Source organism: Gymnoscopelus braueri (genome assembly GCF_963280865.1).
Source record: "Gymnoscopelus braueri genome assembly, chromosome: 17".
Lineage (NCBI taxonomy): Eukaryota > Metazoa > Chordata > Actinopteri > Myctophiformes > Myctophidae > Gymnoscopelus > Gymnoscopelus braueri.
In genome coordinates, this window is record NC_137617.1 from 20556999 (window position 1) to 20582081 (window position 25083).

At 43.2% G+C, this 25083-nt stretch overlaps 1 protein-coding gene across 1 annotated transcript; it reads left to right on the plus strand.

Moving 5' to 3' along the window:
- The first annotated feature begins 1366 nt into the window (after positions 1-1366).
- Positions 1367-20646, plus strand: ubald1a (UBA-like domain containing 1a). Its single transcript, XM_080456103.1, has 3 exons — positions 1367-1647; positions 2494-2550; positions 20220-20646. Exons 1-3 carry the CDS (start codon positions 1540-1542, stop codon positions 20598-20600), a joined length of 546 nt encoding a protein of 181 aa, XP_080312229.1. The 5' UTR covers positions 1367-1539; the 3' UTR covers positions 20601-20646.
- Positions 20647-25083: the final 4437 nt, after the last annotated feature.

Genomic DNA, 25083 nt, shown 5'->3' on the forward strand with positions numbered 1-25083 from the left:
CGTGCTGTTCAATAGAGGATGTTTACAGTATCCAGTTACCCACAATTCAAAGCGTGCATTGATGGCTGAGACATTTACAGTCTCAGCTGCTGCTCTAATAGATATTTCAACACACGCTGTTAATAATAATAATAATTATATATATATATATATATATATATATATATATATATATATATATATATATATGTAACACAGTCATACCTATATTATAGGTACAACTGTGTTACATTAATTGTTAATTAAATAGGCCATTTAAGTGGTCAGACTATTATTAAAAGGGTTATTAAAAGTTTAAATTGTCACTTCACTGTCATCTGGGGACCCCCTCAAAATCATGTGGGGACCCACCTGGGGGGTCCCGACCCACAGGTTGAGAACCACTATTGGATGGGTGGAAGAGGAGAAATGCGCAGCCATGTGGCTCGTCAACGCACTCATCGTCTGTGCCTATAATTCTAACATGGAGAGATGTAATTGGCGACGGTGGATTTGTTTACCATATTTGGCAACACAGTGACACAGCGCGCATGGGAATTGGACGAGAGCGCCCGTCATTCACAAAACTCTTGCTACAAACAAAGCGAGTGCTCACGGGAGGTGTAGTCCAAAACAAACCGTGTTACGGACGCCACAAAGTGGGGATGTAGAGCCTATCCGACCATCCCAAGCATTTATTAACGATGATATTTGAGCGCATGCACGTGGGTGATACGTGCGTGGCGTTTAACACGTCGATACGCGTTAAACAATCTCGCATTTAAACCGCTAAAGAATTCCGTGATCCACGACGCTCGGGTCGCAGACAGCATTGCCAGGTTTTGCGAGAGAAATGAGCAACCAAGTCTGGGAAAACAAGCCCAAAAGAAGAAACTAGGTCACATGAGCACTTTAAACCTATCATACATTGGCTATTTGAAAAGAGCCAATCTAAAAGCCCACAACGTTGTGAGATCTGCTATTTTAAAAAAAACTCTTGCAATAAAATGTGGAATATTTTGAATAATTTTAAAAACATTCTAACAACACAATGCTTTCTGGCACAAAACACTTTCATTAAAATATTTGAGAACCACTGGTTAAAATAATAATTAAAAACTTTTGGAAGCAAGCCTGAATAAGCAAGTACACTTTAGAAACAAGCCCCAAAAACCGCAACCAACCAATATTTACAAGCAGCTTTACATAAAAACAAGCCCAAAAAGTCGCTTATAATAAGCAGACATGGCAACATTGGTCGCAGAACTCCAAGTCCCGGCAGCCCCGGCAGCGGTGCACTCGCCTCATTGGCTGCTGTCCGGCTGTCAGTCAGTCAAACGGGCTGTCAGGCCCCGCCTTCCCTCCACTACCGCTCCTACAGTAAATATTTGTGTTTGCTCAACCGGCTCTTAATGGTGGACGACGACTGAGACACACAAAACCCGAGAGAGAGGAGGAATCATAAAGAACTCGGAGAAAGAATACGGGATTACAGCAGGACGCGGGTTAGAGAGAGAGAGAGAGAGAGGAGACACAACGCCTTGGGGTCTAAAAAAAAACATGGATGAACTTAAACATCAAGTGATGATCAACCAGTTCGTCCTGACGGCGGGTTGTGCCGCAGACCAGGCGAAGCAGCTCCTGCAAGCGGCACACTGGCAGTTCGAGGTGAGGAGGGAGGATGGGTGATGATACTGGGGAAAATAGCAGATCTACAAGCTCACCAATGCGTCCCTCTGAGCTTGTAGATCTGCTATTTTCAAATAGCCGATGATCTGGACCCGGGTGTCAGAAAAAAAAAAAAAACACAGATCAGACCAAAGAGACCAAAAAAAGAACAGATCAAAGACCAAAAAAAGAACAGATCTACAAGCTGACAACGCGTTGCACTGGCGACGCGTTGTTACCTTGTAGATCTGTTCTTTTTTTTTGGCAAGCGACACGGCCACACTACGAAGTATAGATGCCAGGCTTAATGTTTATGTCTGGAACTCGCCCTGTCATTCATTGTCAGTCTAGTTTTATGTTTTCGTTTTACTTTACCCGTTAAATAAAGAATGATTTGTACAGTAGCCTATTGGAGGCGGATCATTTCAAAACTGAACTTGTTTAAATAATTGTTATGATTTTATTTTATTTGAATGATGATGCGTGGGTTTAAGGCTGACACAGTGAAAAATGTACAAAATAAACCCCCTGTAACCAATTATGATTGACTCCAGATTAAATAGTATAATCCGCCACATGACTGCAAATGCTATTATGCAATAAAGATGATGACCGCTGCTTTATGTATCGACTAATATAAGCGCACATAAAGTGTTTAGTCTGCAAACTGAAAATAGATCTTTTTTTGACGTTGATGATAATAAACACAGGAAAGACGTTGGTGTTCATGCTGTTTAGTCTCTTGATCGTTGGTTCAATTATGCCAACGATCACGTCTTTTAATCAGTATCACACTGTGTGTTGGATTAAAATGTTTGTAACCTTTTGTTTGTTTGTTTATTATAGACCGCCCTCAGTGCCTTTTTTCAAGAAACAAATATCCCATACGGACATCATCAAATGGTGAGTGTATTGTATGGGGGTGAAATCATTATGTACTGTAGGCTACTTAATACTGTTGACCTGTTTTGATAGATTGCAACACAAAATAAATGATCTGCCAATCCATTCATATGTATCCACACGCCAGCTTTGTTGTAGCTGGTGGCTGTCATTGTGAATAGAAGGGAACGGTAAAGACAAGCCCGCACTGGTCGAGAACGATGTTGTGGCAACAATAACAAAGAAGCACATGTCCGCCATGTTGTGAGTGAGAGCTTCCAGAAATAAACACACAGGCAGACATGCAGCCTACAGAGAGAGAGAGAGAGAGAGAGGCATTCACATACATTGACTGAAGCACAGAGAGTGAAAAAGGGGAGAGATTGGGGGGGGGGGGATTCTCAGAATTGTCTCACTTGTTTTTTTTTAACCCATTAAGACCTGAGGCCAAATGCCTTCTAAGATTAAAACAAAAAATGTTCAAAAATAGCAGATGTACAAGCTCTGCTATTTGCTATTTTTGAATAGCCAATGCCAAAATCTAAAATGCCACTCATGCTTTCCCAGTTTTATTGGGTTAAATATGTATGACCACAATGGATTTTAGGAATACTTTGGCAGTTGAAGTATAGTATATTGAATGAAAATTGTATTTAATTGAGTGGTGAGGTGAGGGGAGGGGGAACCTCTACATTTTATCAATTGTGGAACTAAAAAGGAAGTAAGGCCCCTTTTTAGTTTTTTTTTTTCTAGGGAAGCAAAAAAGAGACTCTTTCCAGGAAAAGAGGGCAGCTGCCTTTTGAAACAAGCCATACAAGCAGCTGTAATCCATTAATATGGCTGCATTGCTTCTTCATGGAACATTACTGCTGTTAACAGTAGATGACCAATTTCCTCCCTCAGGGATCAATAAATCCTTATCTTAGCTCATGTTTGTTGTCATTGGACGGGGTAGAGGTTGAGACAAACATTCAAATTGAATATTATGAAACAAACTGCAAGCAATATTTGGCTTTTTTTGAATGCCGCATTGGCAGCAAGCTGTGGTACGTAACGCAGCTGTGTGAATTGTAGCATCTAGAAGCGGCTTACTTCTGGAACGGACTGTTGTGTTGTCATTGTCAGGGGTTTGAGGAAAAAAGGTTGATCATTTTGTCTGCGTCAGGTACCCTTTTCTGTGTGTGCGGTGCAGACTGTCAAATTGTGACATCAAACTTGACATTTTAGGTTCGTGTAGAAAGAGGGAGACGGTGGCAGAGACAAGAGGGTTTTTGATTGTTCATCTCATTGCGACATGCGCTTGAGTACATTTATTGCATCGCTTGCAGCAGTACATCATTTACGTCATTCTGCATACAGAAATATTCCGGCATATTATTGAATGTTATTGTTGTCTTATCGCAGGGCAGATATAGCACAGACCATGCTTTGTCACCCGTCGCCCTGCAAACAAAGGCTCAGTCCCTGATTTAGCCCCGGAAGCAAGCGTCCCACCTGAACTTACTTGAATATACAGAATAAAGAACAATTAGCTGTGGGCTGACCTACGTCACAAACATGATGGCTAAGCTTTTATGTACACAAGCTCAATACTATTGGTGTAGACAGAATAATAAAGAAGTATAGACAGGAATAAAGAGTAGAAAACTGGTGTATGTTCACACATACATACTGTACATATATACAGTATACACACAAGCCTTGAAGGTATATTGAATAATTAAATGTTTGCAATTTTGTCACTGTAAACAAAACTGTGTGTACACATACACTCCCAGTCTCTAGACACACATTGCAAGTATGACCTTACACTCTTTGCATGTATTGCATTTGTGTTTGGTGTGCATACACTTGTGTGTGTGTTGTGTGTGTATGTGTGACTCAACTCAGCAACAGTGTAGTAGGCCAGCAATGTCGAAAGCCTTGCTGGCTTATCAGGGCCACGGCACTGCCTGGTATACAGACCTAATCCACTTTGCTCCCGCTCTCGTAACTCTCTCTCTCCCGTGCTCTTTCTCTGTGTCTCTTGCTCTCTTAACACTTCTTTTGCTCTGTCTCTCTTGATCTCCTCTGCTCTGTGGCTGTCACTCTTAAGCCTAATTTGTACTTATACTGCCATACGACAGTATCGCCAAAAATAACCGATTTCAGTTATTTAGGCAAAGAGCACTGTGATACGATGAAGTATTAATTAGGCTTTAATCTTTCTGTCTGTAAATCCCTGTGTCCATCTCTGTCTGTCTCTGCTGTTTCCCCATTTCTTTCCCTTGTGGTTTCTGCTCTCTCTCCCTGTCTGACTCTCCCCATCAATCTGTTCATTTTCAGTGATATTTTGCTTGTGTGAATTAGGGATGCTAATAATTAACCATTTAATTCACCTGCACTCTGCCACTCGCATATCGGTCAATACTGAGTACTGATCCAATACCAGTGTGTTAAAAAAACGAAAAAACACATATTATTAAAATGAATTTATATTAGCTGTATACTAATCCTGTATGGATTTTATATGATTAATATTGTTGTAGTATGGCATGGCTCAGGTTAACCCTTTATTAAAACGTATTATTGAACTTTTGACTGTATCGGAGGCATTCCGATACTGATACTGGTAATGGAACTGTATTGTTTAGTAATACAACTCCGTTGGTGTTTATTTTAGGACACACATTGCAACACGCGTTACACCCATACACGCCTGCGCAAATCACACAAAATAATTGTATAACCTGTAAAGGCACATGGCCGTAAGGCATCGTGGATGTTATTACAGTCCATATACGGTAGTATTTTTGAAGAGATCACTTAATATTACAAATGTATTCATGTTGGATGCAGATTACATTCTTACTTAGTGTTGGCACCAGTAAGATATATATATATATATATAATATATTTATATATATATATATATATATATATATATATATATATATATATATATATATATATATATATATATATATATATATATATATATATATATATGCACACACACATATATATATGCACACACACATATATACATATGTGTGTGTGTGTGTGTGTGTGTGTGTGTGTGTGTGTGTGTGTGTGTTATTAATTGTGCTGCCCTGTCACCACCAAGTCTTTGCATGGTGTGTTACTGTTACATGTTTATACCCAGCGAGACTTGCCAGTTATAATGCTCTGGCTAGCTCACCCACTCACCATTTGTATATTTGCCCTCAGAAATCCCAGAGCCTCTGGTGAGCCCAAACAAACTGTAGCCTTTGCACAGACATGCATTTTATAGTCTGTGTAATATATTATAGTGTGTGTGCATGTATGCATGCCAGAGCGGCGCACTCAAGCATGTGGCGATGTTTCGGGTTAGGGATCTGAGTGTCTATATCTATGTATTTATGAAGACTGTCACCAAAGCTCACTTTATTGTTACAATGATAATAATATTTTTATTATCATTGTTATTATTATTATTATTATTATTATTATTAATAAAATAATAATGCAGCTCAGTTGGTCAAATAGAAATGGAAAAGTAGTGAGACCGTATTAAGAAGAGCGTGTGACAGATGTCTTAATCAGATGGCCATCACTGTCAGCTGGCCAGGACAGAGGACAACATGTACTTTATGCTCATTCAAACCACTTCTCCTCTCCTCTTTTCTCCTCTCCTCTCCAGTCCTCTCCTCACTCTCCCTGTCCATACAACAAACCGTACCATACCGCAGTGCATCCTGACAGTATGTAAAAGCAGTTCAAAAGAAAGAGCCGGCAAAATGGACCCTTTTGTGTAAGGGCAGCCGGTGTAGCTGAGGACACGTCACGTCAGCGTTCTCCCTGCTTTTTACCCCCTCTTTCTGTCTCTCTCTCCTTTCCCTCTTCACCTACTTAATATCCTCTCCACTTTCATCTTTTGCTCTTTCTGTTTGTTTCTCTCTCTCTCTATCTACGCATCAATGCTGTAACTGCTTGTTCTGGTTCCAAGGTGTGAACTATGCAGGAAGACACAGTAACTCAGTGTTCTAGGAGGCTGTGATTATTTATACCCCGCCCGGAATTTACACAGTGTAAAAAATTACAAAAGCAAGAAACAAAAAGGACAGACAGTCTTTTTTTTTTTACATTCGCGACCATTATTTGAGTGTTTCCCCTATGAGGTTGTAGCAGCGGTGGTGAATATTTATCACATAAAATAATTTGCCCTCAAATAAGATGTCCGGTAAACGAATCACGTTCAGCGAGACAAAGAGTGTCTCGTAACTCTTTCAATGAGTCTGGACTGTGGACAGAGTCGCGTCCTTTCCTCCCCTTAGTGTAACTGGACATGAAGCGTCCTTGCTGATAGCGCAAAATAATTTAACTTCAGTGTATAAAGATGTAAGACAGAGCTGTCTTCCAAAATATATAATAATATTTACACATTTACATACAAATTCAGCAGTGGCAGTGAATGCATAATATGGGGGACATGTTGATGTTATGCAGAGTGAAGTACAATGAGTGTCTTGTCTGGCCAGGGGGGTCTTGCTCTCAAACCCACATGGACAAGACTGATCTGTTGACAGATGCATGTGTGGTATGTAGAGCAAACCTGTGTGACCTTTTCGGTCTCTGTAATCGCTCTGCCAGGCTGCAACCTCACCTCACACACATAACCATTAAGTCAGATAACACTGTGGATTTCTAGACAGCAGCATGCTGGATGAGGTTTTGTTAGAGGATGTGTGTGTGTGTGTGTGTGTGTAGGGAGCAGGAAATAACATTTTGGCCTGTAGATTTAAAAAAATCTACAGGCCATCTACTGTTTTTCCTCAATGTTAATTTAACTGAGCTTTAAAAAAAATAGACACTCTCAGGGTTAAGTTTTTACTGTATGTGTGGTCATCCGTTTAGTAACAGCATATATTTAACATTTCAACATTGGATGGTGGAGACGTGTGTGTGCATGTGTGTCTCTGTATGTCTGTGCATAATAACAGACACATTTCAGTTTCAGCCTTGGGCAGAGGAGATTTGTGTATGTGTCTGTGCAAGGACATGGATAAGTGCATATTACTAACATATCTGTATGTGGGCCATGGGCCACAACCAATAAACATCACTGACACAGTCATCGTGTGACCAGGAACTAAGGGAGTACGCAAACTAATTGACTTTCATGGCTATCTCTGAAGAACATGAGACCACACCATGTGAACAAGCTAAGCACCTGAAAGGAGTCTACCTCACCAGCCTGATCTCCAGAGATTACCGTAACATTGCACGGAACGAGTGCACTTCATTCCGTGGATAGTCGCCTAGAAACCCCGAAATTGCGTGCATATGTACGGCGAGTCCCACGGTGGGCGTAACCAGTCGCAACCCGGAAAAACCCGGAAGCAGAGCAGTCCCCACAACAAAATTTACGATTCTGTGCCTATCGGTACATAACTCAAACGGCGCTGAGTAGGCACAGGCGAACGTCACACCGTTCAGGACGTCAACTCGGTCACCTTAGCTCCCTCGGTGGTCCTTCACGGGGTGACAGTTCGCCTGTGACTGCGCGCCTCCGAAATGGTTTTGTCACAAAGGGAGCGCCGTACATATGCACACAATTTGGGGGCTCCGAGGCGACTATCCACGGAATGAAGTGCACTCGTTCCGTGCAATGTTACGTATATCTCTGGAGATCGGGTTGACCTCACGCACACAAACAAACCCAACAATTTAATTATTTCCTTATTAAAACATTATTTATTTAAACCCTGTGAGTAACCTAGAAAACAGTACAAAGATAGTAAAAATGAACTTAAAATAATAGTTTCTGTGGGTACACATTTGTAATCACATTGACCTGAAAGTGTGTTGTATTGAATAGTGTCCTGTTTTTAGTAGCTAGATCCAGTAACCCCTCTTCAGAGTTCCTGTTTCAACATTTTGCTGCCACTGACTGAACACATCCCCAGCATTGGCCTACATTGTACACTGTAAGCCCATGGAGAGAGCCAAGCAGGCCTGCAGAGCTACTTTTTATGTGTTGACATTATTTTTAGGATGTTTCTGCTTTTGTTATGAGATCCTACTGCAGAGAGAGACCGGAAATAGACAGGGGAGAAAAGAAGTGAGAGTGGGAGGCCATGCGACACAACTCACAAGCAGGGTTCAAACCAGTCATTTAAAGCATAGTGTGTCTATGCAGTACTGCTGCTGAGTGCTGACTGCTTACCCCCAATTTTATACCACACGTCTTCTATTGTTCTCTACTACAGTGGTTCTCAAAGTGGGGTCCGGCTAACCCTAGGGGTCCTTGAGAGGGTTCCAGGAGGTCCCCAGCTAAATGTGTTAATAGAATCAGTTTAATAATGACTAACGCAATTTCAATTTGTACAAGCTCACAGTGCGTCGCATAATCTTTATTCTTTAACAACGCAAATCATCTTTTATGGGTTCCCTGGCACGAAATCTTTTCAGATGGGGGTCCGCTGCCAAATAACTACCAGGTTGGAGGTCCTTGACATCAAAATGTTTGAGAACCACTGATCCTTTTTGTATTTTATTATTATTTTAAGTAGAGTGAGTCACGTTTGCCTAAGTGCGTAGTAGACTAATTCCTTTGTTGAGACCAGAAAGCTGCAAGGGAGACTCAGTAGAAAAGGCTATGGTGGTGGTATTTGATCCTAGGCCAACATGGTTACATATGCCTCTGAGGGGGTGGCATTTTAACCACTACACCATCGACGGGCATGGAATTGTGGTTGTGACTGGCGTAGTCTGCCTTGTTCAGTCATTCAATCGGGCAGACTAATTCAGTAAGTCAGTCATTCCGAAGTGAGTGAATCAATTGGGGAGGGGAAGGGGGGGGGGGTGGTTGCAGCCGCCAATCATTGACCTGATAAAGTGACGTCAATGAGACAGTATTGGGTAGTGCCACAGGCCAGCCATATAAAAGCCCGACACAAGCTTGTATGTCTGCTTCCCGGCACCGTGAATAACCCCAAACAGAGGGGGGTGAATGGGAATGAACAGAGTGGTGTGGGGATGCAGGACTACAGTTGTTTCTGGTAACTAGCAGTGTGTGGTTTTGGCGTCCGGGCGTGGCTTTTAAAAACAAGAGTGTTGGAAGTCCTAAACCTCTGCCAAGACTTTTAACAAAGCTTCTACATGTGCGTGCACGCCACACACCCACACACACACACACACACACACACACAACTCACAGGTAATGTTGCTGAAAGTGTGTGTATGTCTATGCGTGTGTATATGTCTATGTGCGTTCCTCCCGAGTCTCCATGAGAGTGTGCATATACTGTATGTCTGTGCAGAAGAGCAGAGGTATAATTAGTGCCATAAATCATATGAGAACACGGGTGAATGTCTGCTCTCATTCCTCCCTGGCTGTCTCGACCTCTATCTCTCCACCATCGCACCGCAGAGACAGAGATGGCATGGACAGGCTGGCCGATGTGTTGTGAACAGGGGTAACCGAGTACTCAAAAGTTGAAAAGAGTACAAAAAACTAAAACAAGAGAGCAGAGGCCAGGGCCATTAGGCAAGAGGCCGGGTGGGCCAAGAGAGTGAAAGAGAGAGAGAGAGAGAGAGAGGCTGACAGTATAGAAGAGGCTAATTTCAGGGCAATGCCAGGTATTTGACCAGCAGGGAGATATAATGACTTTGAGTCAGCACAGGCATGCGTTGTGTTCCAGTAAGAACAGGAACAAGAGGTCGCCTGTCCCTCAGTGGACGACTCCTCAAAAATACACAGCGGCCCTATTAACATTTGGAATGAGCTGAAATGTCATTTGTATGTACTGCGATTCGGAATGTATGTGATTGTGTGAAATGCTCGTGTCTGCATTAATGTGTCTCAGGTTTTAGCGTATGTGTCTACATACAAATAGGAGTTTTGTGTGTGTGTGTGTGTGTGTGTGTGTGTGTGACTGTGTGCGCGCAATGCCAAGCAGTCAGCCACATCTGTAGAGGTTAGGTCTGCTTACAGCGTGTTCCAGCCTGCTGTCCCATGTACTTCCTGGTGTAGCACTTCCAGGAACACACCACACACACAAGCACACTTGTATTACAACACTGTCCTGGACCGTCCATTCATTTCTACTGGCTGCATTACTTCTAAACCCCCTGTTGAGTGTCTAAACCCTCACAGTTGAAGTGAGGACTGAGTAGATGTGCTCACTTTGTGCAATTCTCTTACGACTCCTGGACCTCGTAAATGTAAAAGCATACTGTAAGAACACACACAAAACACGCTGGCAGTGGAAATCTGTGGGTTTTTCTGTGAGGACCAGATGTGTTTATAAGCAGTTCAGTTGGATTGGGTTTCACAGAGTCGTCACGTAGTGCCTGGGGCTGAGGAAATGAGAACAGGCACTCGACTTGTGTTGTGTCGTCTGGAGCTTGATAATATATCAATAGAATAATGTACCGAATTATCGATATCCTGATATTAGATTGAATATTATAATATGATGTAGCAATAGCATAATTTCTGTCTTTAAGTGCTTTTAATCATTTAAGCTCTGTTGATACTTAGAAACAAAAATAGCCATTCTACAAGCTCACAACGCATCGCTGTTTATGAAAATGTTTCAAAAATATATTTTTTTTAATATTTTCGTCACTATACCGATATCAAGGTATTTGGTAAAAAATATTGTGATATTTCTATTTGTCCATATTGCCCAGCCCTGCTCAACCTCTCTAATTTGAGCTGCCCTAACGTGATGTAAGATACATATTGTGTGTTCGTCTGTGTAGTCCTGTTGTGTACAAGACCTGGTAGTTTCTGATGGCAGGCTGAGACCGGCCGTGAGGCCAAACTGTGCTTTCTAGATACGTGTGGGCTACTGACTGTACACCCATTGTGTTGTTTTGAGCATTGTGCCGTGTGCAGTTGACCACACCAAACACTACCTTGTTGTTTGAGTGACACTCACGTGTGTACACACAAACACACACAGACACCCCGACTCACTCCACTGCTTTAATATTCTGCCCTCTTCTCTCTCTTTCAACACTGATTCTTCCTTTCGCTTTCTCTCTGCACTTATATAATACTCTTTCTCTCACACAAATACTCTCTTCATAGAGTGTCAACATATAGCCCCCCCCCACACACACACACACACACACACACACACACACACACACACACACACACATACACATACACATACACATACACATACACATACACATACACACACACACACACAAATACAGTCTGTTTAATGATCAACTGGCTCTCTAGAGAACATTGACCCTTACCATGTGCATGTGAACTAACTATACAACATAAACACACACACACACACACACACACAGACACATCCCAGGGCTCAGCAGCTGGGTGGGGCTATGCAGGGAAATTATGTTATGTTTTTGATGTTGTTTATATAGATGGGGAATGGGGAAATTCAGTTGTCATAGCAGCATATCTGGGGGAATTAGTGAAAGAGCATGGGTGCTCTTTCACAACAGCTCCCTGCTTCGCACTGGGAACAGTTCCACTTCTTTGTATCAGGGAACTGCACAGAACAACTAGACTTCTATTTTGGGACACTGTGAGCAACACTGGGGCAGTTGGGTGTATGTGTCTTATACAAATGCTGCCAGGGCTTTCCCAGATGCATATTATTATTATTAATTATTATAATACAGCATGCTTCTGGGATGTACCTGCATTGCCACTGCTCAATCACTTAACCATTAGAATATTTCAATCTTTCATTGCAATTCTAATTTCCACAATCAACAATGATATTGACATGTGACTAATACATCATACCAACATTGGAAGATGAGTAATGAAACTGCATTTCCATTTAGAATATATACATATTGATAGAAGATACAGGGGGGCCATGAAAAGTACCAAGACGAATACCATTAACAACATTAGCAGTTGTGACACCGATGGCTTGCAGATTAATGAGGGGATTAGCATGTTAGCTCTACTGCTGCAGTGCAAACCTGTCTAAAAGGTGAGGGTTAGTCATGATCCGCATGCAGAGCTGCAGCACCAGAACAAAGAAGCACAGCTAAAACTGCTAGGACACACACACACACACACACACACACACACACACACACACACACACACACACACACACACACACACACACACACACACACACACACACACACACACACACACGTGCACAGCACATAGAAACGCAATGGAGCAGTCCCTGTTTAAAGATTTAACAGGCTGTCCAGTTAGTGTTCATGCACTCTCCTCCCCTCCCACAGCCCTCCCTGCCGCCCTCATTCTCACTCCATCTTTCTTTCTCCATCTCTTTTTTTCCCCCTTCGTTTCAGCACTTTTTGTTCTTGACAGAGACTCCCATATTTTCTGCAGCTTGGCTCTCTAGCTCTCTACCTGTGCTTCACTCACTCTCTCTACATACGGTAGTTTTCTCTCTTTGTCTGTGGCTCTTTATATCTCGTCCTAATTCTTCCTCTCTGTTTCTGCTCAATTCAGTACCTTTTGAATAGTTTCACAGCTGACCCTCATCGTGTGACCTCGGGTGTTGTCGGCCGAAGGTCAGCTTGGTGTATTTTGCCTTTAGAGGAAAAAGGAGTGTTGTGTGGGGTGTAATTACATTAACCACTTGAACCCTAGCATCCCTATTTTGGGGGGGAAATGTGCCAAAGATAAAACCGAGCTACAAGCTCAGAACGCGCCGCAACACGATGCGTTCTGAGCTCCTAGATCAGCTATTCTTGGGCAAAGAGTTTTGGTGCAGAGAGAAAAAAGATAGACCAAGTACAGAGCCGGCCCCAGTGAAGTTTCCTATACTAAAATATAGAGGATTTAAGTGGTTTAGTGGGCACCTCCTATCACTCGCGTTTTCATTGAATTTCACCCACGACACCTCCAGAAGGCTTCGTAGTGAATTCTTGCATCCCTAGACCAACATCCCACCCCCAAAGATACCAAGCCATATACTGTAACCACAGTTGGCGATTTGGGGAGTGGAATGCAGAGGAGAGGATGCAATGCTGGCTTGAGTGTTTCCCCAGCATTCCTCACCATGTCTCGTTAACCCTGCAGCTCTGCGTGTGCCGACAGGATGGGTACCAACCGGAAGATGACGACAACAGTGAAGCGCCATTCACACTGAGCACGATAACCATAACTATAGCGATAACTATGTGAGCATGATCCACGCTACAGGAAGTATTGCGCTGCTGCGTGCTGCAGGGAGATGACCATTGGGAACACACACAGTGCAGGACATTTGTTGTGTCAGAGGAGGCTATTTCAGTAGGCTATTCCAGGCAACTTGATTCCTTATAACTGAATAGCCATATCTCCAGAGATATGGCTCAGTCAGCAGGCATTCTCTTTTTGGGAAAGGTTTTTAGAATGACCTGATTGTATGCTACAACTCTGGATATTTCTCTTATTTCAATCATCAGTTCACTGTGCTTCGACAACAACAGGTTGGGACTAGCCTGCAGGTTTGGAATCTGCTACGGGGGCAGATGAAGAGTTGCCATGCCCACGGGTACCCAAAGGCATAAAAGAAAATCTTTTTTCACCACGCTGTGACGCCTGAAAATGGAACAGTGGCGTAAAGGAACTGGGCGTGATGTCAACATGCGCTGGTGCATGTCTAGCGCCGCTGGTGTGTGTTTGTACATAGACAATAATGGGGGCGGCTGTTTTAATGCGCGTCATTCGCAGCCAGTGTGTTTTAGCCTTTACACAGTGAGGAGGCGAAGGGAGATGCCAACAGAGAACAAAGTGGACGGACGCAAGTCAAATGGGCAGCAAAAGGGAGAGACGGAGAGAAAGATGGAAGGAGGCCGAAACAAGAGTTAAACAGACGGGCAGAGAGCAAGTCAGAGAAAGACCAAGGGGGATGAGAGATAACACAGTGAAATAGGACAAGCAGGGAAACTTTTTCAAATCAGACCATGCTGTCCGTGAAAGAGAAAACAAGACGGAGAGAGGAAGGGAGGGCTAAGAATGAGCGTGTGCGGTTTCTAAGTGTCCAGGGGTTAGAGTGCTGATGTAAGGCTAAAATCGAGGAGGGCAGTTGGGGTTACCGGAGGTAACCAGAGCCCTCAGTGAAACACATGCAAAGAGGCCCAGAAGCAAACTTTTCAAACACTCTCTCTCTCGCTCGCTCGCACGCACGCACGCACGCACGCACGCACGCACACACACACACACACACACACACACACACACACACTTGTGTCTCTGAGGAATGTAGTTGGTTATACTGGAGATAAAAGCTTGTCATTCTCTTCGGACACACTCAACCACCATACCAACAAACACACAGAGATAGTTTATAGTAGAGGCCCTTCCATTTAGTTTCCAGTGACTACATTCATTCCTCAACATGTATCCCTAACCGTAACCCCCTTACCCCGATCTTAACCCTAATGCTGTTCCCAACTCGAAACCCTAAACCCTATCCCCAAAACAGCCCTTACGTTCCAGGAGTGTCCTTGTCTTTCAAGCCAATGTCCCCACTAGGACTAGGCTAGAAGTGTGCGTGGCATGCAACACACATTAACTTACTCCCCGGGATACACGGAGACGAGGTGCTTTTGGGTTGTTTAGAAGTAGAACAGGAAGAATGCCACGGCAAGTTCCACAAACTGAGACATAGAAAAAAGGGAAAAAGCTGAAGACTGACATAAGAGAGGGAGAGAGAGAGACAGACGTAGGGAAAGGGAAGACTCGAGAACGTGAGAGAGAATGGTGGCGAGAGGGGCTGGTAGACAAAGTGAGAAAAGAAAATTAGGGGTGTTTGGTGGCTCAGCCAGTTAGTGCATAGAACGTAATGCACCTGGTGAGCGCCAGGACTCTGGTTCGAATCCGACCCTCGTGGCATCTCCCATGTCTCTCCTCTTCGTGTCTCTAACTGCATCTTTAGAGAAAAGAAAGTTAGTTGAAGGAGGGAGAATGACTTGGCCTTGAGAGAAAGAGAGAGGCTGACGGACAAGCAGCCTCTCCTCTGTCTCTCATCCCCAACCCATCAGCACATCTCCATCTGCACTCCTTCCTCATAACAACCGTCCCCATGGCAACACCTCAACGTTGCATCAGTAAAACGTGTCTAAATCACATCATCTTCAAAAATTGTCTTCCTCTCTGTCAGTCGATGCCTTTGTGCGTATACATATGCATGGGTGTCAGGCAGCCATGCCTGTTCTGCAATCATGTGTGTCCACAGCATGTCATTTCCTTATGTGAGATATGAAACCCCATACTGTGACTGAACGCAGTGCACGTGCCCTATGCGCTTTCACCCAACCGAGCTTGGAGCGTGGATCGTGCACGTGCTGTCCTACCCGCTCTCGCATTATGCTCCCCGTCTCCTTAAGAGCAGTGAGGGTTAATCTGCTAACGCGGTGAAATTAGAGGGTTGATTTATCTCTGCAAAAGAAATTACACCGAGTTAAAGTTTACACTCTGGTTTTACTGTGTAAAATCTGAGTGTAAAACTGTATTTACAAAATCTCTCATACATAGAATGCAGCTCAAAGTGCTTCACAAAACTGCAGGCTACTCGGGCAGATACAAATGTAAAGGCAATACACAGCAAAGAAAGAATATGAAGTCATATTATTACAAACGTTTCTTTTATGACACCCATAAGTGTCATTACAAAAATAAAAGAGTTGGTAAATGAATAACTTAACTGCACCCAGCGCCATCAATTCATCTACAGTATCAGCTGGAGAAAACAGGAAACGCACGTTAACTGGCTACCTCAGTGTTTAGCCCCAGAAGTTGGCGTCTTAACCCCCTTCCATGTAAAGCACTGTGTACGATGTTTAACCCCACATGCATTGCTTTGTCTGCTCACTTTGTCACTCTTCTAATGGGCTCTATACCCAAAATAGGGATGCCAGGGTCAGACAGAAGCAGACAGACAGTTAAAGCCGATAAAAGGTAAACTGGATGACCGATACACAGGTAGACCAAGCAGAGAGACAGAGCGAATGAGAGGCTGACAGACAGATTGACAGGCAGACAGACAGGCAGAGAGATCCTCTTCCCTGTGGGTCGATGCTGTCTGTCTGAGTCTCTGACACTGTCCAAGGTCCCTTTTGCGTGCAGACAGGCACACACACACACACACACACACACACACACACACACACACACACACACACACACACACACACACACACACACACACACACACACACACACACACACACACACTGTGCTTTACATTCTGCAATCTGCATCACATGTCCTTCTATGTCCTAGAAAGCACAATGTGAATTACTTCTTGAGACTTTGGTATTTCATACAGTATTAGCAGCAATAGCAATAGTTATAAGCTACTAACGACTCACAATGCTCTTCTGTAGCAACTAGAATCTTTCAGTGCTCACAGTTACTGCTCTTTGGTCTTGTTTGGGCAGCATGTGTGTACATATTGCAGTGTAAGCAGTGTGTTGGCATCCTGCCTGCATTAGTTGTGGATGATAGTACCAGCCTTTGATTATAGCCTTCAGATGTGATTCGACGATGAAGATTCCAGGCTCTGTGCATCCGCCGTTGCGCCCCTGTAACTCGAAGCTAATGGCAGGTTTCAAAGTCTACTTTAATGCAGCGCAATATTGTCTATTTTTAGAGACCTGGGTTGCCCAGCAAATGTAGAGTTGTATGTATACAGACAGTGTGTAATTGAGTTTAGTGGATTAGCGAGTCAGAGGCAAAGTTCTCTAGTCTAAGACGGTAAGACCGTAGCTCTTATATCCTGTCCTCCAGTGTCTGAGCAGTGGGTCCTCTGCGACGAGGACCTCTTCTAATCTAAAGTTGCATTATTACCTGATTAGTTGTCCTGCTTTAGTCCGTCCGAATCCGTGTGAGCTTTCCGCTCACACGGATCCAGGGTGACCTGCAGTGAGCAGGATGGAGTCCAATGACCACACGGTTAGTGGGCAAGGTGGTCTAGTTACATGAATTACAACCATGAGAACGGGCAAGCGTGCCTAGGGGTTGTCACGGCCATGATATTTTAGTTGACTAATTGTCATACAAATAATTGCAATTAACGATTTGTGTGTTTGGAATTTTCAACACTGGAACATTGCACTATATTAGAATGGCCTAATTGCTTAATTCGGTCGGTCGTGGACCACCGCGGCCCCCGGGGGCCCCGACAGAGTGAGAGCGAGCTAAGACGAAGACATGATGGACCTAGAGTACGTCTCATCATCACCGCGGGACGTAACGGACAACAGGCAGCCCATCACCCCGTCCTCCCACCCTGCCAAGAACAGGAAGGAGTGGTGGTTGTTGTTTTATTAGAGGTCGTCTCTCTACCCACAGAGATCCAGGGTGTCCCTTTACCACAGGAAGCAGCCTGGGAGACATGAGCCAGCGTTTCCTGGCCAGAGGGCACCGCGGACACTCTCTCCTTTCATAACAACAACCCCGCCGCCATGTGCCACCCTGACACCACTCTGGCCCCGGCCCGCTCCGGATCAGATAGAGCCAGGGCTGTGGATTTGACCTGCAGATCACAGCATTTTTAGGGGGCAAGGTGGTCTAGTTACATGCACACAGACGAGTAATAAGCACATAGTTCTATATGCAGTTCTCCTATCATACACACACGCACACACACGCACGCCTCAAGAGTGGAATGGTATTGTGGAGGGCAAGGAGCATGTCAGTCTGTCGAACTGTTATTCTTGTTATGAAGACTGCCTAGTGCCTACCGGGCAGGAACGCCTGATTAATCATAAACGACGATTAGTGACTGATGATTACTTGTACATAGTTGTAGAACGCTGGCTTATTGGCTGCATTTCATTTCATTTTCTCTGTATTTTGAAAACCAGTCCAAATGTCAATACAAAGTTAAGTGCAAGAAAGTGCATTGAAGTAATTGTTCCCTAAATTATTGTCAATCATGGTTAATAATCACATTTGGGGTGTGTAACGTGTGATACTTACATTTTGCGCTCTATGTTGGTGCTACAGTACTGTGATATACTATATGTGTATTTTATTGTTTTATTATAAAAGAAATTGGTTGTCATGCCTACTACTGAGGTTAAGGGTTTGGATAAGTTGACACGCGTGTAATGCAGGCTCACCACGGACTCGCTATGAAATGGGGACCACGTGTCCCTTTGTCATCTCATCTGCCCATGCAGGATTGAATAAAGTTTTTCCACTCTGTTGTGTCAGTTGGTTCCCCATGATAATGTAGCTGTAGTCATAACGTCCCTGTCTGTGTCACGTTCAAGCGCTGTGATTTTAGCTTGCGTTCTTAACCCATTAAAACCAGGAAAGCCTCTGTGTCACTTTCGATTTAAGCCATATTTTATACTTCTGCTTCAAAAATATCAGATATATACAAGCTCATTCATGCCGCGCTGTGAGCTTGTAGATCTGCTATTTTTGAAAAACCATGACATTTTTTGCAAATCTTTGAATATATATATATTCTTAATGAACATTTTTCACTAAAATCTTTGCTTCTGGGGGTCCCTGGAACAAAATATTTTTAGATGAGGTCCACAGCCAAATACGTATAATTTTGGGGGTCCTTGAAATGAAAAGGTTTAAGCACCACTGATATAGCAACTTAACTATTAACTTAACTACGTTTTCAGAAAACTGTTAGGATTTAAAGACATTTGTAGAATCGGCCTCAGGTCTTCATGGTTAGCCCAAGTTTAACCTTTGGACCTTGGATCTTATTTTTAGAAAAGAGGTACTCTTGCTTGTCATTGTTCCACCCATTGCTTTCCTCTGAGAGTTCAGGGGGCGGCGTGGGGTGGCTGGCTATAAAGTATGGAACTTTGTTGTGTTCCTGGTCATAAATAGAATGTTCTAGAAGGGAAAGGTGGCCATTGGAGCAGGAATTGTGTTGATGAGGATGGTGCTGTGCACGCACTATTTTTAAATTGCCAAACATGTTGTTCAGATACCGTCTTACCTGCAAAATGGCAGTGTTTTTGTTTTCCGAGTTGTTTTTAGCATGTCGGTGCGTGCATGCACACTTTGTGCGTGTGCGTGTGCCCCACTGAAGGAACATTTGGCAATGGAATGAGCATTGCTTGCACAATGGAAGTGGGAAGAAAGGGGTGAGAACATACAGGATACATTGAACAGAACATATTCTGGGGAAAAACACATTATGCCAAGGTTGGTAGGCGTACTAAGTGTGTTTGTAGGTGCAAGAACGTATGCAAGTATGGGTGTATGTATAAATGTACTGTATATATACTCTCATATGCGTGTGGCATGTATCTCTACTGTGCGTGTTTTTATGTGTGTGTCACATCCATGTGGGTGGGTGCATGGTGGGCAAGTGGAAGGACATCGCAAGACCTCGCTAGACATGAGGCAGGAAGTGAGGGTAAACAGAGGTCAGCGGAGAGGACAGTAATGTTAGCCTAGGCCATAGGGAGTCCTCTGGGTGGGACACAATGGGGAAGAAAGCCCCTGTCTTTCCCCTCTCAGATACTTGGTCTCCTTAGTAGTCAGACTCCTCATCCATCTTTGATTTGGTTCAGTTCAGAAACGTAATGTTATTGTTGTCGTTTTAAGTGAGGTTTGCTATGCACATAACAAATATCACTGTACATGATTTAGGGAAAACCTTTTGTCATACATATGAATGAAATTTAATTGTCTGATATCCAAGTCTTCTAGACTTGGGTATGTTCCTTGGACCAACGCTAATCATTCTCTTTCCCCTCCTCCCCGCCAGATGTGCACCCCAGCCAACACGCCGGCGACGCCCCCCAACTTCCCGGACGCTCTGACCATGTTCTCCCGCCTCAAAGCCTCCGAGAGCTTCAACAGCAACGCGGCCGGCAGCCCCATGTCGGCCTCCATGGCGGCCTCGCCCCCTCCACCCCGCCCGCAACTGGGCATGGGCTGCTGGGGGCTCCCGATCGGCGGCGCGCCGCAGCAGCAGTACCAGCAGCAACCCCAGCCCCGGAACCACCTCCATCAGGGACTTTGGACTCAGGGGCAGCAGCCCCCCTGCCCCCCGGCGTGGCCCGTCACGCCCATGGGCGTGAGCGTCAACGCCCACGCGGGCGCCGAGCAGAAGGCCAGCAGCGTGGCGATGGAGGCGGAGAGATGAGGGGCCCGAATGGGACTGACCTACCTACCCCTCACCCCCCGCCTCCTCCTCCTCGGAGGGAGGGAGGGAGGGAGGGAAAAGAGAGGGAGGGAGGGAGGTAGTGGGTCGGATGGTGGTGGTGGGGGGGCTGCGTTGGAGTGGATACGGGTGGAGATTGGGACTCTGTTCCCTATTCTAAAAGCAGAGGACATGTGGTTAGATGGACGGATGGATGGATGGATGGATGGGAAGGAGAGAGGCGAGGGCAAAACGCAAACCAAGAAAAACCAATGTGGACACTTCAGAAGAGAAGGAAAACCAATGCAAACATCTTAACAAAAAAAAAGAAAGAAAACAATACAAAAAAAGAATATAAAGAATAATAAATCATGAAACGCACACACACACACATAGTAATAAGAGAGCAACTGAAATCTTTGTTAGTTTTTATTCTCAGTAAATGCATAGATAAATGTTATGGAACTAAAAAACAAAAGACAAATCTTCACACCCAAGGATACTACGTGAGGGTTGTTTTTTTCTTCTTCTCCAAAGCAAGAACGTTTTAAGGCAGCAACCTTTTTTTTTTTCTTAAATTTTTCATTCATTTCCTTCATCTTTTCCACCAGTGTGTGTTTCTTTCTCTGCCACTGGAGTTCTGTGTCCAGAGACTGTCGCAGTGTTTTTACCTTACTTGTTAGTTCATCACACACATTCGAGTGTACACACATACGTGTGTGTGTGTGTGTGTGTGTGTGTGTGTGTGTCGTGTCGTGGCCAGTCCTTTTCTAGCCAAGCCACACAAACGTATACACACCCGCATATACACACACACACACACACGGACACACATGCAGGCACACTAGCGTAAAGAAGAGGAGCGCAGTTCCATATTCTTCATCCCCATCGTCAAGGTGGAAACTTTTCTTACCTCACCTGGTGGTCTCCTGACTTCTTTCAGCCAATCAGGGATTCTTAAACCAACCTTTTGCCGCCGCTGACGACACAGGACATGTTTTTAAAAAGGTTTTCTTGTTTTTAAAAGGGCAGCATCAGCTGCTGCCACTATGGTAGATCATGTTCATGATAACTGATCCTCACTACAATGGCTTTTTATTTCAGCGGTAGGCTGATGCTGATCATTTTCAACCCTGAACTCAGCTGACTACAGCTGTCCACTGCATTGGGTTGTGCAGATTTGGGTATTATAAGAAAAAAAAGGTTTGATATTATATAGTTTATAATGTTAATTGTATTGTCTTTTTGATTTTTTTTGTTTAGATTTTTTTGAAAGGAGGTTTTAAGATTAGTTGAGGGCTTTGAAGGTGGGCGGGACTAGTTCAGGTTGACCCTTTTTGGAAAAGAGCAAATCAAAACGCAGCTAAAACAACACACACACACACACACACACACACACACACACACACACACACACACACACACACACACACACACACACACACAAAGAAACAACAGAGCTAGAGATGAAACCAACAACGACTACTCCATCTCTGACTCTTCGTTAAGCAGACTTGCCACTTTGCATGATGTGTTGATAAACGTGTAACATCCTTTTGTAGCAAAAGCATACATGAAACCAAGACATGTTTCTGAGCACGAAGAGGGGTGGTCTGGATCCTAAAGGCAACTCAAAGGGCAGTAGTTAATTGTTTCTCTACACAGCCGGGATCATAATAAGTGTGCCTGACGGTAGTGGCTCCATAGAGGCCTGTTTGGGGAGTGTTTACCACTATTTATGAGTAATACACCACCATGGCTGAGAAGTGAAAACAATTGCCTCTTCCTCCAGCAAAACGTTTTGTCTCATATCCAAATTTAACATTTTCTAATTTAACAGCATTAAGATATAACCACATCCTCCTGCTTTTTAAAGTGACATTTTCACAACATTCAGAATCAGTTTTATTGTCACATCACAGGTTTACAGGTGTAAATCAGTTTGTGAAATTCATTTTTTGTGCAAGCACCATGCAATCAACGTTGAATATACGTAGGGCTTGATTTGGAGGTGTTTTCTTTGTATTCTACCTCCGCATTCACTTGCCTCATTATTATATCATATGTTTTATTTCTTTGGTCCTTTTTTCTTTCAAGCAAGCGTTAAATGAAACAGCTGGCACGCGGCTAACAAAAAGTGGCAATTTTATTTAATTGAGCTCAAACGATTTCCTGTCTGAAAGAACGGACAAGCACAGAAATAACAAACCGTAACAGACTTATTGAATGTACTAATATCAGAGCCTGTTGGAAACGTCAGATTTGAAACGTGTTATATGTAAGTTTGTTCAATGCAAGTGAATAGGGAGATAAAATGCGCCCTCAACTTCAACTTCTTTGTCACATCACAGGTTTACAGGTGTGAAAATGTGGGTGAAGTCTTTCGTACAAGCTCCCATAATTTGCAGTTTTCAAGAAAGGGAATAAGAATAGAGATTGAAGAGAAAACAAACAAGGAAAACAGGCCAGATATGTGAAATATTACTGTTATGGGTACAGCAAGATAAGGTTCATGGTAAGAGGAAATGGCAATAAATGGTGCAGTTAAAATGGCAGATATAGTAAGCGATATATACATGAAGTGCAGCATTAGCCACAGATATATGAAATCTTGTTCATTCTATATGTATTGGATGCATTGGTAACTGGATATCAAGCCCTATAATCAATTTTGTGAAAATATCACTTTAAAGGCAGGTGCAAAATGTGGGTCTCTGTGTAAAACCAGTTCAACTGCAAAGGTGCATGATCTCCTGGTGGAGATAATAAGCCATGACAGGCCTCTGTTGGACATAGCATTTTGTTATTCTACCAAGGCACGCACATCTAGGTCGACCAGAGAGACAAAACTACTTCACCAAGGAGAGCTTTTGGAAACCTGCTACTACCTACGTGGGGACACTACAAACTACTTTCAGATATATATGTATACCCTCAGATACTGTAGTTTTAAAGGGTTTTTACGGCATTTAAGTACATGGCTTTGACCAGTCTTTGGTCCATCATACTACTGGGGGACAGTGCAGGGATGACCCATATCTACAGCAATATGTAAATGCACGGTCTGCCCCCCCCTCCCCTTATTTTTTAAGTTTCTCCTCACTGGATTATATTTTTAATTTGATAAAGGAAGAAAGAGTTACGGTAAGAGATATTTTGAATAGTTGAGGGTCTTTTTAAGAGGAAAAAAAGATGGCAAGGATCTACGAGTTTATGGATATTATAATGAGGAGCAAATAACCAATTTTTTATGACTAAAATATTTCGGTTCATCACTTTCCACGCTCAATGTTTTATTTGGTTCAAATAAGTGTTTTTGGAAGACCTGTTCCTTAAATGTTTTTTCATGTATGTTTCCCCCTCATATGACTGTATGATGCCATTCCCACAATATTTGTGGACTACCTGATAATTAACTTATCATTTTTTGTGTTCCTAAATAAATATCGTTATGTCAACCTTTTCTGTATAGCTGTGAGTGTGTGTGCACATTCTGCACAAGCATGTATGTACGAAGTCTCTGTGTGTGTAATCTTGGGCTGTTGCTGACATGGCATCATAACCATCACTTACCATGTTTCTTTTTTTATCAGTGGTGGTTGGTGAGACATACCAGCTATTGCAAAACTACTGCGTGAATAGTGGGGCTGCCCTGTATTGTAATCACATTTCTGACTTGGAAAAAGTCACAGGGCACTATTTTTGCTCAGTACATTAAAGGAGCATGTAGTGTTAATTTACATGTAACTAAATGCTATTGGCACTTTTTTGAACATGGTGTGTGTATAAACACATTGTCAGGTGTATCTAAACCTGGTATTCTGCTGCTGGGTGGAATCCCTAGCTTACAAATCAAGTTGCATGTCACAATCAAATATTTCTTCTTTTCTATTCAGTTTTTATTTTTAAACAGGTACCAATGCTACATTTCCCTTGAAATGTTTCGAAAAAGTCACTTCTCTGTGTATATCACAATATTGAGCAGCTCTGCCATAAGGTAGATGTGCTTAGATGTCGCTTAACATAGAAAGCGACAAATCAAGAAACTGCTGTATGTGACATACTGTAGGTATCACTTGGCCCACTGATCCGAGATGTTCCATGGTGTGTGAGAGAGAGAGAGAGTCAGTTGGAACAGAGACTGTGTGAAGATGGATGCGGCCCAATCTCACGCCTGACTTGCTCTGCAGTAGAGGCGACAGACAACACAGGCACTGGTGTTAGTAAGTACTCAGATTTTGTAACCACTTCACCATAATTTCTTTCTTATTATTTTGAAAATGTGCGCGCGATGTGTGGTGAGCTCGTATGTCTTAAATTTAGAATTTTAGAATTTATTTTTTAAATTTCCATACATGACATGCCAAAAATTCAGATGCCAGGGTATAGTAGCAAAACCACAGTATAGAAATGCTCCATTACACTGTAGATCAGTTAATATACAGTATATCAGTCAATGTTTCTTTTGTTTTATAATAGAAATCGG

Bases quoted from the DNA above. Each gene is read 5' to 3' on its own strand.
- ubald1a (XM_080456103.1), top strand. From the start codon at position 1,540: ATGGATGAACTTAAACATCAAGTGATGATCAACCAGTTCGTCCTGACG. The intron at 1,648-2,493 runs GTGAGGAGGGAG...TGTTTATTATAG, and splicing joins CGGCACACTGGCAGTTCGAG to ACCGCCCTCAGTGCCTTTTT. The intron at 2,551-20,219 runs GTGAGTGTATTG...CCTCCCCGCCAG, and splicing joins CATACGGACATCATCAAATG to ATGTGCACCCCAGCCAACAC.